At 30.1% G+C, this 15294-nt stretch overlaps 2 protein-coding genes across 2 annotated transcripts; both read right to left on the reverse strand.

The window, feature by feature from the left end:
* Window positions 1–826: 826 nt before the first annotated feature.
* LOC137807443 (eukaryotic translation initiation factor 5A-2) lies at window positions 827–3999 on the reverse strand. Its single transcript, XM_068608090.2, has 5 exons — window positions 3761–3999; window positions 1992–2114; window positions 1824–1880; window positions 1262–1336; window positions 827–1168 (listed from the first exon to the last, which is right to left on the reverse strand). Exons 1-5 carry the CDS (start codon window positions 3881–3883, stop codon window positions 1064–1066), a joined length of 483 nt encoding a protein of 160 aa, XP_068464191.1. The 5' UTR covers window positions 3884–3999; the 3' UTR covers window positions 827–1063.
* Window positions 4000–7872: 3873 nt separating this feature from the next.
* On the reverse strand, window positions 7873–11351 carry LOC137807445 (putative LRR receptor-like serine/threonine-protein kinase At2g24230). The gene has a single exon (XM_068608091.2). The coding sequence runs from the start codon at window positions 10657–10659 to the stop codon at window positions 8092–8094; it is 2568 nt and encodes an 855-aa protein (XP_068464192.1). The 5' UTR covers window positions 10660–11351; the 3' UTR covers window positions 7873–8091.
* Between the last annotated feature and the right edge of the window lie 3943 nt (window positions 11352–15294).

The raw sequence follows: 15294 nt of genomic DNA on the forward strand, positions 1-15294 counted from the left end.
AAATAAAAAGGCAAACAACTTTGGTGACCCAAGTTAGACATGATTTTCAAATCGTGATAAACTTGGCCCAAGTATTAGAATATGATCTCCAACATTTTGAGCATTGCCAAGTTTGTGCTATCATGATCCATATGTTTAGAACAGGAAATGCTAATATTGTAGTTTAAAAATTCAAAGTATGGAATTGCTAATGAATTCCGTTGGATACATTATTGTGTTGGTCAGGATTATGATTTAGATCAAACGTTGCAACATGAGGTCACATCTCTATTACGGGTATTCCAGAAATGGAAATTGCTACAAATTGGTGAAGAATTATATGTCTAAAAGGTAGACGTAAATTACGAAACCTCTTGAAGAAGAAAAATGCACTTTATCATTTGATAAGTGCAAGACCTGTTCAAAATATGCAGTAACTTGAGTCTTGTAACATGTCCGAAGGTATGTTAAAGGCAAATATGATGATAACTTCAATTACCAGCTGTACAAGGTAATTCCAATTGTGCACCATTTTAGCAGCAGCAGGTGTTCATCGTAGACATCACCTAAATTAATATATTAGAAAAAACTTTATTCCTACTCATGGTTTGTACAACTTCTACAATTAGAAGGCCAGAAACAAACGAGATGAGATAATAAATGTGACGCAGAAAATGGAGGGAAAATTATGAATACTATCACCTTTTATTATAAAAAGGATAGGAAGTAGAATTATAGTTAAAAATCGATGTTAACTTTACCACTAATCCCAAAACGAAGATGGCTATCCAGAAAATTCACTACAGTCACTATCCTAAATTTATGTGTATCATCTGACAAGTGCAGAGAGTAGCAATAGGATTATATATTAAACTCAATAAAAACAAATAAGCATGGGACATTTATGAGAATTTCATCCAATCCAAGACCGTTGTTGTGCAAGGATTTAAGTTTTTCAAGCACAGGCAAATTTCCATCTGATGAAATTTATTTTGCACACATGCAACGGAAATATAATACTACCTGTTAGCAACATAAAAATAAAAAGCATGCTATCAGCTATAGCTAGAGCCATAGCATCATTTTAATTTTTGGGACCGATGTCCTTCAAGGCACAGATCTGCTCTTCTCCCATAGCAGACATGACAGAAACCACAAGATCTTTTCCTTCAGCAAAACCATCTTTAATCTACATACAAAAGCAAAATAAATCAATTAATGAGACATAGTTCTTATTCGGCATAAAACCATGTCTTAAAATAAAATGATTTTAGCAAGACACCTGAGAAAGCAGCGAATCATCGGTGGGAAGTCTAAGATCATCCTTGGTATTTCCGTTCTCAGTCAACAGACTCACCTAAAAGAAATCCACAGCAATTGGTTAAGAATGCTTTGCTACTCTGAGAAAAATCATAATAATCCAACTGCTTTTTCTTGCGGGTGACATTCTTGCTTTTAAGCTAACAGTGAGGGTAATCATTTAGCATCCTTTTACTTGTTTAATTTAACCAAGCTAAATTATTGGACTTAAGAAATACATCAACTTGGAAGTGCACCCAAAGGCATCTTGGATTAGGTATCGGATCTTATCTTGAATTGAATGTAAAGATTTCAAATAAAAAAAAATTATAATAAAAACACGTGGAATCAATGTGAGGTTCAAGTTTCTCCATGTGACGGAAGTATTTATCTTCTAAGCAACCTTCAAGAAAAGATAATCTAAAATCTTAGAAGATGGTATCCCAGCAATGTAGTTGATAAAAATTTCTCTCGTTCTCTTTCTCATTTTACAAACCACAAAACAATTCCACGTCACCTGGAGTTTGAAGTAAAAGAAAACTTACAAAGCCATCTTCAGATATATCAATCAGCTGATAGTCAGTGCGGTTCACGTGTGGAACCTGCAAAAAGAGCAATTATGATTGAAATGCATCACTAGCAAAAAAGGGCAATTATGATTGAAATGCATCACTAGCAAATATTAAATACATAAGTGAATGCAGTATTATTACATCACAGTTGTGGGATGATGGAACGATATCTTCAAGCTTTTTCCCATTAAAAATATCAATTGCAACAAAGTGGCATTTAGCATGTCCATGCTTGCCTGTTTTTGATGTAGAAACTTCTACAACCTGTTAAGATAAATTGAAAACCAACAGATGAACAAAAGTGTTGTTTACTTAACTGGCTATCTCAAACTCAGATCAAAATAACAGACAAATAACATTCAACAACGACCAAAATCATATCACATTAGATGAGCTCAACAATCACAGACAAATAACAGCAATACTTAAAATATTTTATATAGAATGACAAATTTGCTAGAACCAAAGCGTGGGAGGGAACTAGATCATATATATAGAAAAATAACAACAAAAATAATAAAATATTAAATTTATAACATAAATACATTGTTGATAAATCATAATGTTCCAACTGAAGTAGCAAAATTATTTAAAGAAAAGGCAAGTTTTGAAAGGAGAGAAACTGAAGTTCATAGTATTTAGTGACAAACTAAAGAACTAAACAAGAAAACTGGGTGTCATGAATGGGCTCTGATAAGTTACCAATCACTTAGGAAACCCACCCTCACAGGCTAACTATTAAAGGGTGAGAACTTCAACACTTAAATACTCCAACGAACATCTGGTGAGAACTTTAACACTTAAATACTCAAACGAACATCCAATACAGTTCGATGTAGGACTTGGGCATCCCACAGTACTGTAGTTCCTATCAGACTCATTTGTACTAAGTAATGGAACCGAACACATCCAATAAGGATAAAGCAACTATCAATGAGCACCTATGCAGGATAGGTTGCTATTATATTAAAGAACATATTTCTGAAGCATATTTACATTTGTGTGTTAGGATTATGGGTGAGACGCCGCAATTTCTTGAGTTTCATTTGGTATCAACAATTTGATAAAAAGGTGCAAATTGTTCAGTAGCCCTTGAGATCATTATACATTAATATACCTGAAAAGGCATACTTGTATGCGCCAACAAAAATATTGAAAAGACATGCCATCAATCAGGAGGAGAGTGGAGCAATGTAAAGGCACAAAGCAACCATATTTAGACATTACAAAATTGAAATAGGACACATTCTATATTTTATTTTGAGTAAGGACAAAAGATCAAGCAAAGCAATCAGTGTGCCCTCCCACACTAAATGGTATACTCACACCATAAAACACCAATAGGATATTTCCACATAAAAAACTCTCGTTAAATCTTCATCTGCATCATCCATTCATCTTTTGTTCATACTTTCTCCTTCTTTATTCCTTAATATCTGTTATCCACAATCCTATACGTGAATCATGCGAAGTGCACGCTATTCGCATCTATCGTCACTCACAACACATCATCTCTCCACTAAAGACGAGATCAAATAAAAACAATTCATCTCACGTTCCAAGCTTCTCGGTTCTTTCCACTTTCTACTTCCTTCTTAGCAACAGAAACTCTGAACTTCCTTTCATAATATTTTAATACAAATCAATCTAAAAACCTACTATTCTCAAATCACTTCCTTCCTATCCAAATTATTTATTCCTTTAAACAAAACAAAATCTATCTAAGGAAATAAATAACTCATCGAATCTAAAACAAACAAACAGACTCTACATCGATATTTCTCAGAAAAAAAGTGAGTTGAGTTCCTGCTCGATGCAATAGATGAGATCAGAGTGAAAATCACAGTCAGAGAATCCACGTGCAAACAAAATCGTGTAAATGAAAAAAGAAACGAAGAAAAATAGAAAACCTTGCAAGGCCTAGATTTAATGACGATGTAACCATTCTTGCGAATGGTACCAGCCTGCTGAGGATAGGTCTTGGATGCTCCTGCATCTGCGTGAGAATCGAAGTGATGTTCTTCGTCAGACATATTCACGCTTCTCTCTCTTTTTTCTCTGCGCAGAGAATAAAAACTACACAAAATGAAGAAGAAGAAGTGAAGAAGAAGAGTCACTACTACTCACCCGGTAGTGTGGTCCCGTGTTTTTATGCTAATCCCCAGATTACCCTCACCTAATTCACTTTTTTACATCCAATCGTAGCCGTTCATTATCATTCATAAATCCTAACTTAATTAGGATTTGTTTGCATAATATTCTCTCCCTTAATTCTCTCCTCAAGCTAACCCTTCTGTTAGCAGTTGCTTCGTATTTGTTACTCAACAATTTTTATTTTTTATTTATTTTAAATTATGAACTTGTTTTTATTTAGTTCTAAATTTTGAACGTTTGTGGTAAATGAACAACTAAGCTGATATTAACAATTTAAAAAAACATATATAAAGCACAGTATTAATTAAAGATGATTTATATATTTTTATTTGAATTCATATGATTTTTATAATTTGAATTTATAGTTGATAAATTTTAATTTATAATTTTTATATTTTATGCTAATTAAAAAAAACTTGAAGAATGCACAATATTTAGTCCAGTCAGCATCAAATCAAAACATGCATTATTGGATTGACAATCTGTAATTGGATTGATGATAAAGTAAAAACAACATTTTCTTATTTTCAATTGGGCCAAGCCCAATAAAAGAAATCGACAAAGAAAAGAGACAACAAACATTTGCTGAAAGTATAGAAACTCAATAATCCAAATGAATATTAGATAACATGTTTGGGCAAGATTAGAAATTAATATTAAATAGATATTTATGGATGGTGAGTATGGGTAATTTAATTAAATACTTCTTATTGAGCAGGTATAAACATAATGGTATGTGGATATATATTACCTATTGTAAGTTAATTTTCTTTAAATATTTTAAAAATTAAGTGATAAAAAAATATTAATTATCAAAGAATTTTTTAGAATTTAATTTTATATATTTATGTTTTTTATTTAGATTTATGATTTTTTTTAAAAAGGTGAACTTTGTAAAATTTATACTTGCAACTTATTTAAATTTATGTTTTAGTAGAAAGATCAGCTTTATTTTCAAAAAATTTATTATATAATTTTAAATAAAATTAATATTTTATTTAGGTTTATATTTTCAAATAATTTAAATTAAAATTTAAAAAATGAAAATAAACAATATTTGATATAAAAAAGTTCATAGTATTTTCTTTTTGGATACCTAGTAAAGAATAACACTAAGTATTAATAGTAACCATCTCAACCCATTTTCATTTTAAACTCACAATCAATTTAAAAAAAAAAATCAATTCCCTAAAAGGAAGGTGAATGATGAAAGTTCAAATTTGACTATGATTATTGAGTATGTACTTGATTTGTATTTTCAAAAAATTATTTTTACTCTTTGAATAAAATAAAGAAAACACATATTCATATTAAGTTTACTATCTAGCATTATTTCAATCCTTGAACTAGGACCACAGAAGAGAAGGAGATAAGAAATTATTTCTTAGTTGTTTTTTGTGGTTTATAGAAAACTTGCTTTGGAAAAAAGAATTTTGATAAATTTTAAATGAAAACTTATTGTGGAGTAGTGCAAAATCATTTTAAAAAATAGTTTAAATAATTAAAAAAGTTAAACGAAATCCTTAATTATGTTTAACTTTAATGTTTATGTGAATGGGTTTGAAGGTGGGATGATAATGTTATGGAACAATAGAAATATTATTTGAGAAAAGAGTTTTAAAGTGGTGTGAATGTGACCGTGTAGTGTCATTAGGTGACAAAAGGGCCAAAGCCCATAAAATTCTCTGGCAGATAAGCAAATACTATACTTTTGATATCATCTTTTTTGCTGCAGTAAAACATGTATAAACCCAAAGGGATTTTTTAACTGTTGGAAGAAGACTACACAGAAATTTCAATAATCTCATCTTCTCTTTTTTTATCATTACCCAAAGGGATAAAGTATTCTAGTTAACATGTCTTCCAAACACATTTAATTTAAAACTAAAACAAAATAATTGCAATGTTAACAACAAAGGAACAAAGCATAATAACAAGTATTCAAAAAAATATGTTTAACGGCTATAAAATAAAAATACATTTTAATGATGGATATACTTCATTCTAGTTATTAGTTTAAAATTAATCGTTAATATATATATATATATATATATATATATATATATATAATCATGCATCTTGTAGAATGAAGATGCATCACTTACTTGGAAGTATATACTTAACTAATTTCAATGCCAAAATTTAAAATTAAAAAATAATAGTGACACTTGCACGTTTTAATTTATTTTATTAAAGTATAATATTTTTTAATGTTAGATATTTATTAAAAATATTTTATAGTATATAGCATATAAATGGTATAAATTTATTTTATGAACGAACTTGTTAATTAATATTAAGTTAGAGTTAAAGTTTAATTCATAATATTTAAATTCATATGATAATTTATTAGTTTTATCAGATCATGATTAAAGTTGATTTCTAAAAAATTTGTAATATTGAAATTATACTTAAAATTCAATTTTAATATTAAATATTTTTATTGTTTTTTAATTTAAATTTAACATATTCTTTTTAGCACATTAATTTTGCTTGTACATTATTTATTTATATATATGACAAATTTGATGGCAGAGAATAATTTATTTGGTTTTGACTGGTTTATTTGTTGACAAAAATAGTTCCAGTTGTACTCCACTTCCATTTATTCAAATGTCAATATCTTGTGACTTTTCTCATTCACACAGCTTGTCTTTTACCCCCATTTTCAACAATAACAAACATATATTTGTGGCACTGATAACGGTTCATAAAATAAAATCAAATCAGTTATAATCCAATGATAAAATAATGTTTATAAAATTATAATTAGTTATAAGTGTTAACTTCACTGTTTTTTTTCTTATGTTTGACAATATAACAAGGTATAAGTTTAATGTTTTGTGTAAACTATTAAAATCTCCTATTACTGTGCAAATTTTATTGTATATACTTTACATGTTATTTATAAGAGTATTAAACATAGAGAAATAATGGAAAAATTATTATTTATTTGAAATAAAATAAAAAGTGAACTATATAAGAAATGTTTTCAATTGTAACTTAAAATAAAAGTGGGAAGAGATTTTACTTTTTCACTTTGGTTTCTTAAAAAAATAAATATTTTTTAGAATATGTCAAATAAATAAATAATGAAGAAATTTATATTAGTAAAATTAATCAATAAAAAATTAAGGTTAATTATGTTTAATTATAACAACTATTTAAAAATAATTAGTTAAGAGTTAAAAATTCGTATATTTCAATACTAAAAAAGTATTTTATACAACTTTATACATGGAAAATAACCAATGTAAATTGAAACAAACTGATAAATTTGTAATATTTTATAAATTTCTCCCAACGAGTGTTTTTGTAATTGATGCAAAAAAATTACCATTCTGCATGGGTTGTAATATGATACATGATATAGAAAGAGGTATTTTAAAATGGTCATTAGAATTTATGTTCATTTATGAGAAAAATGCACTAAATTATCCCATAATTATTCTATATGACAGTCACATCCATTCAAATTTTAAAATACACATTAATTTTCTTTATCGTTTTTAATAAAATGACATTGATATTCCTTTAATCTTTAAAATAACAAATTTGTGTAGACTTTCTCTGTGATGGTTTTGCCAGTTGGGGGTTCTTGCATCTGCCTTGCCTTCAACTCTACTTATCTCTGACAAACCTTTTATAGAAAATCATTTACTTATCAAATCAGCATGTGTTTCTCTCAACATTTACAAATGTAATTGTTTTATCAATTAATTCTGACTATATATCCTTATTTTTGTCTAACATTTGATTGAATGTTTTAAAACATAAACAGAGAATGGTTTCTTAATGTTATGATACTTATTATATAATAACGTCAACTGCAGCTAAAATCTGACATAAAAACAACATCAAAACAATATTAGGAAAATGACAAGTTATAGTTGAATGTATATTCATCATCAAAGTTTTGTTCATTTAGCAGAAGTGGTGGGGGTAAATGAAAAGAGATCAACATTGAAGAACTCATAACTGCTTTACATTTTCTCCGAGGAAGCACGAGAAAAGCTCTCAAGAAAGAAAAAAATGAAAAGGAAAATGCAATGAAAGAAAAGGACCTAACTCATTCTCATCATGCTAACTAATCAGCAGTAGGTTCAATATCCTTTAGAAGTCCAACTATCTGTTGCATGCTTGGTCGTTTGAAGGGATGGTCAGCAGTGCAAAGATAAGCAATCTTAAGAGCCTCTTCCATTTGTTCATCTGGTCCTGTGTCACGAATTTTTGGATCAATAGCTCTTGAAGCTTGGTTCTTTCTCACAAGTCCTCTCACCCAACTCACCAAAGTTGCCTCTTTATCATCAGGGTACTCATCTCCAACTGGCTTCTTTCCAGTTACTAGCTCAAAGAGCACCACCCCAAAACAGTACACATCAGATTTTGGGGTTGGGGTGTCCAATTCTGGTTGAGTAAACTCTGGTGGAACATAACCAGGTGAGCCACGCGCAATTTCATCATCCAAGCCACTTCCAAAAATCTTGGCCAGTCCAAAATCAGACAACCTTGGCTCCAAGTCATAGTCCAAATAAACACTGCTAGCCTTAACTGCTCTGTGGATTATTGGAGGGGAGCAACCGTGATGCAAAAATGCCAATGCTCGAGCCGTGCCAAGGGCTATCTTGTGGCGAAATCTCCAAGATGTGAGTAGCCCTTCAGAGCCAGCATTTTGAATTCCATTGTTGTCAGCTTCTTCCCATGTGTCTGTGCTCCAATCATCTGTGCTTTGTACCCCAAGTGGCAGGTCGTAAAGCAGGTTTTGCAAGTTACCATTCTCCATGTAATCATATATGGCAATTCTTTGGTCCCCAGCTACACAATATCCAGTTAAAGGAACAAGATTCGGGTGCTTGATTCTACCAAGAAACTCTAGCTCTCTTGCAGCCTCCTCATCTGTTAATGTAGAACCAACAACCAAAACTTTAACTGCCACATGAATACCACCAGGTAGAAATCCTCTATAGACTGGCCCAAATTTCCCCTCAGCCAAAAGGGTGCCCCTGTCAAAGTTGGAAGTTGCAGCCAAGAGGTCTGCAAATGTGATATTCAACAATGGCTTCTCAAAGATTACTACTGGGACTGATGTTGCTTGCTTAACATCAGCCACCCATGTCGTTGAATCAGTCTGGAATGAAAAGGGACCTGAAATGTTTTGTTCCTCTTTGTACGAAGATTGCTTGAATTCCCACATTTTTGTTTTCCTTCTGCAGCCAAATGCTAGAAACAAAAGCCCAGCAAGCACAAAGATCATTGAGAAGGTCAGTGCCAGAGCTAGCTTCATTCCCGTGTGTCCAGTGTCTCTTCTTTTGAAGAGTCGCGGGTTTACAGCAATTGGACAACTGTTCAATGATCCAAAGAATGCTGTTTGCAGGATCTCAGGTTTGATTTCAGAAGCACAAAGGGTTAGGTTATTATAAGAGAAGTTGTATTTCTCCATCCGTGGGAGTTTGTCCAAGACAGATTGAGGGACTGCTCCGGTCAAATTGTTGTTTGAGAGGTCTAGGACTTGGAGCTTTTCATTCCTCAGTGAAGGAATTTTCCCACTCAGATGATTCAAAGAAAGATCAAGTGCATTCAAATTGCTTAATTGTGAGATTTTACCAGGAATTTCACCGACAAGGCTAGTTTTGGACAAGTTCAGATATTCCAAATTCAGTAGCATTTCAATTTGGGGCAATTTCTGTATGGTAAATCTATTCTGAGCAAGATTAATGTGCTTTAAATTCAACAAGGACTCGTTCAAATTTTGAAAAAACTCCCCACTAAGCTTATTCTCTGACAAATCCAGGTAAACTAAATGAGACCAATTGTAACCACTAAAGTTGTACAGTACCTGTGGAATGTGGCCTTGAAATTGGTTTCTGCTAATGTCCAGAACCTCCAACCTTCCCTGAAACACGTCCACAATGGAACCCTGAAACGAATTCCCTGATATGTTGAGATTAGCAATGGACTTCAACCCAGAAATATCTGAAACACGACCGTACAAATTATTCCCAGCAAGGTTCAATATCCTAAGCTTAGGAAAAGCAGCACCAAAACCTTCTGGTAGTGTTCCATTGAGCTGATTTGATGAAAGATCAATTGAAACTAGAGACTGGCACTTGAGAATCCCAGAAGGTATGTTGTGTGCAAACCTGTTGTGGTCGAGTTTGAAGACCCGTAGACTCGGCAGTGAGCAGACAGCTTCAGGAATTTCCTCAGAGAAATTGTTGCTGGACAAGTCAATGCTTTCTAGCAAACCAAAGTTGGCAATGTTGCTAGTCAATGAACCAGAAATATGATTCGAGGAGAGGTTAAGGTTCTTGAGGGAGCTTAAGCTCCAAAAATCTGAAGGCAAGCCAGTGATTTTGTTGTGGCTAAGATCCAAAAATTGAAGTTTGCCTAGCTTGCCTATGGTGTTATCAGGTATAGTGCCAGAGAGGTCCATACCGGAAAAGACCAAGTCAACAACATGTTCTCTATCGGCATCACAAGAAACCCCTTGCCATGAACAGACAGAAGCAGAGAAATCGTAGGCTTTTGAGGATGTTAAACTCATATTTTTCAAGAACTCCGATACAAAGAACCCATCGGTATTTGGTTGCTGAGATGCCAAATGCTTGAATAAGAGTGCCAAAACCAGAACAGAACCAAACACTCCCAACCCCATCAAGGAGTGATGTCTGCTACTTGCAAAAGATGCAAAGCACCAGAACAGATTCAAAACATATCATCCAGTGTGGATTGTTTACAGTAAGAAAAATCTGAGCCAGGGAAACAACTTTTTTACAGCATAATATAGCATAGAAGGACACAACACAGGCTAAAGGACACGGTAGTTGAAAGAGTAAAAGTACACAGCACGAGCCTATAAAACTAATGGTACTTTTTAAGAAAAACAAAGCCACTGAGATAACAGGAAGATTGTGGACTATAAACAAGAGAATGTGAACAAGTTTGTCTGGATGCGAGGATCCCCCAAAAGCCAACAAAAAGAAGGATAAATAAAGAAACAACCGATGCAAGAAGCAAACTATTGGCTTTGTCTAGACTCAAGGTTGCGGAAAAGCTGTGATGCTTTGGTTCTGTGGCAGCACTTTTTGTGTAGAGACTTAGTTTTCAAGAGGGCCTTTTCCCCCTTCAAAAGAGGCAGAGACAGCGCAACATGCAGTGCAGTGTTTACTGGGAAACAAATGTGAACAGTGCAGTGCTTCCTCTTCATAAATGGGAAGTAACTGAACTCATTGAGGAGACGGTTGGTTATGGTGTGAATATATCAGATTTATTGGTGTGAATTCAATGATTCTATGTTGAGGGAGGGAGGGTGTTTATCACCATTTCGAGAAAAGAAAAGAAAAAAAAGAAACAAAGAAAAGTCTCTTTTCAAACTGATATCATTATTATATGAGGAAAATAAATGATTTCTTATTCTCGTTTTTACACAAACCTCTGCCATACTACATTTATTCACTGCTTAAATTAACATGTGTTCATTTTTAAAATGATTAATAATTAAAATTTTAAAGAAAGGATTATTTAAAACTATATCAATTTTAATTACAAAGTTAATTCACATAAACAGCAATGAATTGTGTGATTTAATCAAATCATTTAGGGTTTTGAAATCCGTACCAATAGCAAATAAATAAATAAAAAATCAGTTCTACTTAAAATGTTTACATGGGACCACATATAAAAAAATTCACTCGATAAATTTGCACGCGTAAACTTTTTATGATATTATGCTTTAAAATATTAATTACATTAATAATTTATTCAAATATGGAGAGCCTTTCTTACGAGTCACAGGATTATTTGTTTCTAATTCAATTTATCTTAAACTTTTAAACTATCTTTTCTTTTACAATGTATACCATAGTATAATCAGTAAAAAAAATTATTCTTTATCTCGTAGCGAAGAGTAATCTTAACTATATTCGTAATAGAAAAATTCTGATTTTTTTTATTTACAACCAATATTTATTAATTAAAATGATTAAAATCTCACCTACACATCTCAATAAAATATTTACTTTATTGAAAATAAAATGTCTTGATCACATTTTCACACAATTTATATTACACATCAATATATTATTTAATCACACATAAATTTAATTTTTTAATAACAATTTAAAAATGTAAAAATAATCACATAAATACATAAAATCAATATTTCAAAATACATGTATAATTAAAATTTATATATAATTTAATTAAAATAATAAACAATCATCAAACAATCTTTTAAAAACAATTGTTTTTTAAATTTCACTTAACCAGATAGAACAATCCCAAAAGTAAAATTTATCCTAAATCCATAATGTCTTGATTTATATATACAAGTATTCTCATTTAAATCATAATTTGATAAATAAATCAAAGATTTAAATTTTGAAATACATCCCGTAATCAATTTAAACAATCAACCATTTATCAAATTGTTTAAACTTCAAACAATTTTCATAAAATAATGTCACTTAACAATAACAAAACAAACCCTCCAACAGAAAATTTAGAACTTGTGACAATGTACTTTTACATCCATATCATTTAACATAAAGTTTTATCGAAAGATAAAACTATATTTTCTTACAAATGATAAATACTCACAAAGAGTTTCAACTCCTAAAAATAAGGATAACCTAACTTGCACTACAAGACCTTGATTTATTATCTAATCACATAATTATAATCTTGAACCAATAAAGACTAATACTAGGACAAAATACCTCAAATGCAAGACACGTGTACCTACTACACAACAAAATTCAAAATTGTTTAAAAAAAATGAGCAGAATTGAACTTACTTTAATCAAAATTTTAATTATACAATTTTATTCTAATAACTGTTAGGAGTTCAAACATGACGTAAGATTGATAAGATAAAAAAAATACAAAGAAAAAATAAAATAAAGAAAGATAAAAACTCATTTAAAAAGATGATGATTATTTTAAAATAAAATTTAAATAATTAAATTTTATTACATCATTTTTTATATTAATAATAAAATATTAAATATTATTTTAATTTTATATCATTTGATTCTAAAATTATTTTCTACATCTTACATAAGAGATATAATACAAATACTTATAAACACATGTAAAATACTTCATTTGTAATCGAAAAGAAGATATCATTCAAGTAAACATGCATGTATCATATAATGATTACCAATTAAATGCATTATATACATGATATCAAATTGTGTATTAATACAATTTTTCAAAACAATATCAAATAATGGTAGATACTTTTCTTGTTCTGCTCCAATAACGTGTAATTAGTTTATAAAATTGTGAGTGCCATGTGTTTGCATTTGTAGAGTTGTCAATCAAGTGATATCTTTATGAAAAACAAGATTAAAATAAATTAGATGTTGAAAAAACAATGCAACCGATTAAAAAGAGAATAAAATGTAAAACATGAATTTATCACCAACAGAACAGTTCCTTTTCTGCTCCATAATATGTTGTCTTGGTGTGGTCGAATATGTATGAGTGTGTTTTATGAAAGTTATGATGTGGTGAAATCAATGTTGTTTTGGTACTAGAAAAGCAGAAAAGAGCTTTGGTTGGGTAGTTGTTACCAGCATCTTTACTTTATATTGGTGGTTTCACAACCCACCCTTCCTTCAGTCCCCCAAAAAACTTAAATAATTGTGTTATGATTAATATTATTTGAATGGGTTAGTTAGGGTTCTTGGTAGAATATAGTGCATATGTTTGACTTTCAAACTTGGAAAATGGTTTATTTCTACCCCCATTTTCCCACCTTAATGCATAGTGGCAGTAACCTAGAATCTACCATGTGGACCCTCTCTTTCGCCACCATTCTCACTTTAAAACTATTTTCGATTTCAATTTCAATTTCGGGTTTTGAGCCCTGCGGCTTCTTTGTCGCATCACGTGAACCAATGCCAAGTTCTAATTTTGTTCGTAACAAGCTCCACTTTATGTTACTCACATAATCTTTTCTATTTCTATAAATATTATATTTTATTACATTTATTTATTTATTTGTATCATCACAATTAAAGATTTTTAATATGGATTAAGAACAACAGTAAATATATTTAGTTTTAAAATAAGCTAGAAATAATATTTTATTAAAAACTACAAATTATGTTGACGTTATTCTAACTAGATATTATATTACACATGTATCTATATTGTCTCTTTGTGTAAGTAGACACAATAATTTTAAAACATGACCATAGAAAGGATAAGCTATTAAAAATAATTAATAATGCACCATTTCATATAAATGACATGTTATATTTTTTATACATTTTTATGCACAATGAATTTACAATGGACTTAAGCACAAAAGAACAAAAAAATAATAATAATAAACATTTGTCTTTCTAAAATTATGTATTATATATATATATAACTTAATTGAAGAATTTGGTTTCAAAAATATCACAAAATAAAATATGAAGTTCATTACATCTACAAATATTTGGGTGCGTAAGGACTTTTCATCATTTTCATTATCTAATATCTCAATTACATCATAAGTGTTTACAATAAATAATTATTCACATCAATACAACATAGTAGTATATTATTATTATATTTTATTATTTAACTAACAAAAACTTAGACTCCAAAAATATTGTTTGAGCGATTTATAGTATAAATGAATGCACTAGAATTTCATTGTTGAGATAGTGTTGTTGAGGTAAAAACTTTATATATATATATATATATATATATATATATATATATATATATATATATATATATATATCATTTGAGTCTCTTGCAAGTGCCTTGCCAATATTTGAACAATAAATTCAAATAAAACATGAATTTATCTCATGTTACTCCAAACTCAAGTTACAATGTGTCATTTGAACTTGATTATACATGGACTCACCTAAAATTCTTTTATCATAATTTAAGTGATCAATCATCACTCCAATAAAGAACTTATAAAAAGAAGGGATTATCACCATCACTATTTCACTTGAGCAATAATCCTTTGTTCATAAGGTTAAAATTATCGCTTGAGTATTGTTCGACAATATTCACTTAAAACGAAAATTACATAAAACAATATTTTTTACATAAAACTTAAAATTTACCTAAAATCAATTTTAATAAAAAAAGCATCTAGTAGGTTCAAAATATACTCTCTTTTTTTATACCTAATATTAGAAAGCATAAATTATGTAAAAATGGTTAAAAATACTCATTTTAACCCTTATAAATCATTACCCAGTTAAAAAAATTCATGTAATGTAATGATCAACATCCATCCAATTCAATTTTAATACATAAACCAGCAATTCAA

The sequence above is a fragment of the Phaseolus vulgaris genome, chromosome 3 (assembly GCF_051622355.1).
Source record: "Phaseolus vulgaris cultivar YP4 chromosome 3, ASM5162235v1, whole genome shotgun sequence".
Lineage (NCBI taxonomy): Eukaryota > Viridiplantae > Streptophyta > Magnoliopsida > Fabales > Fabaceae > Phaseolus > Phaseolus vulgaris.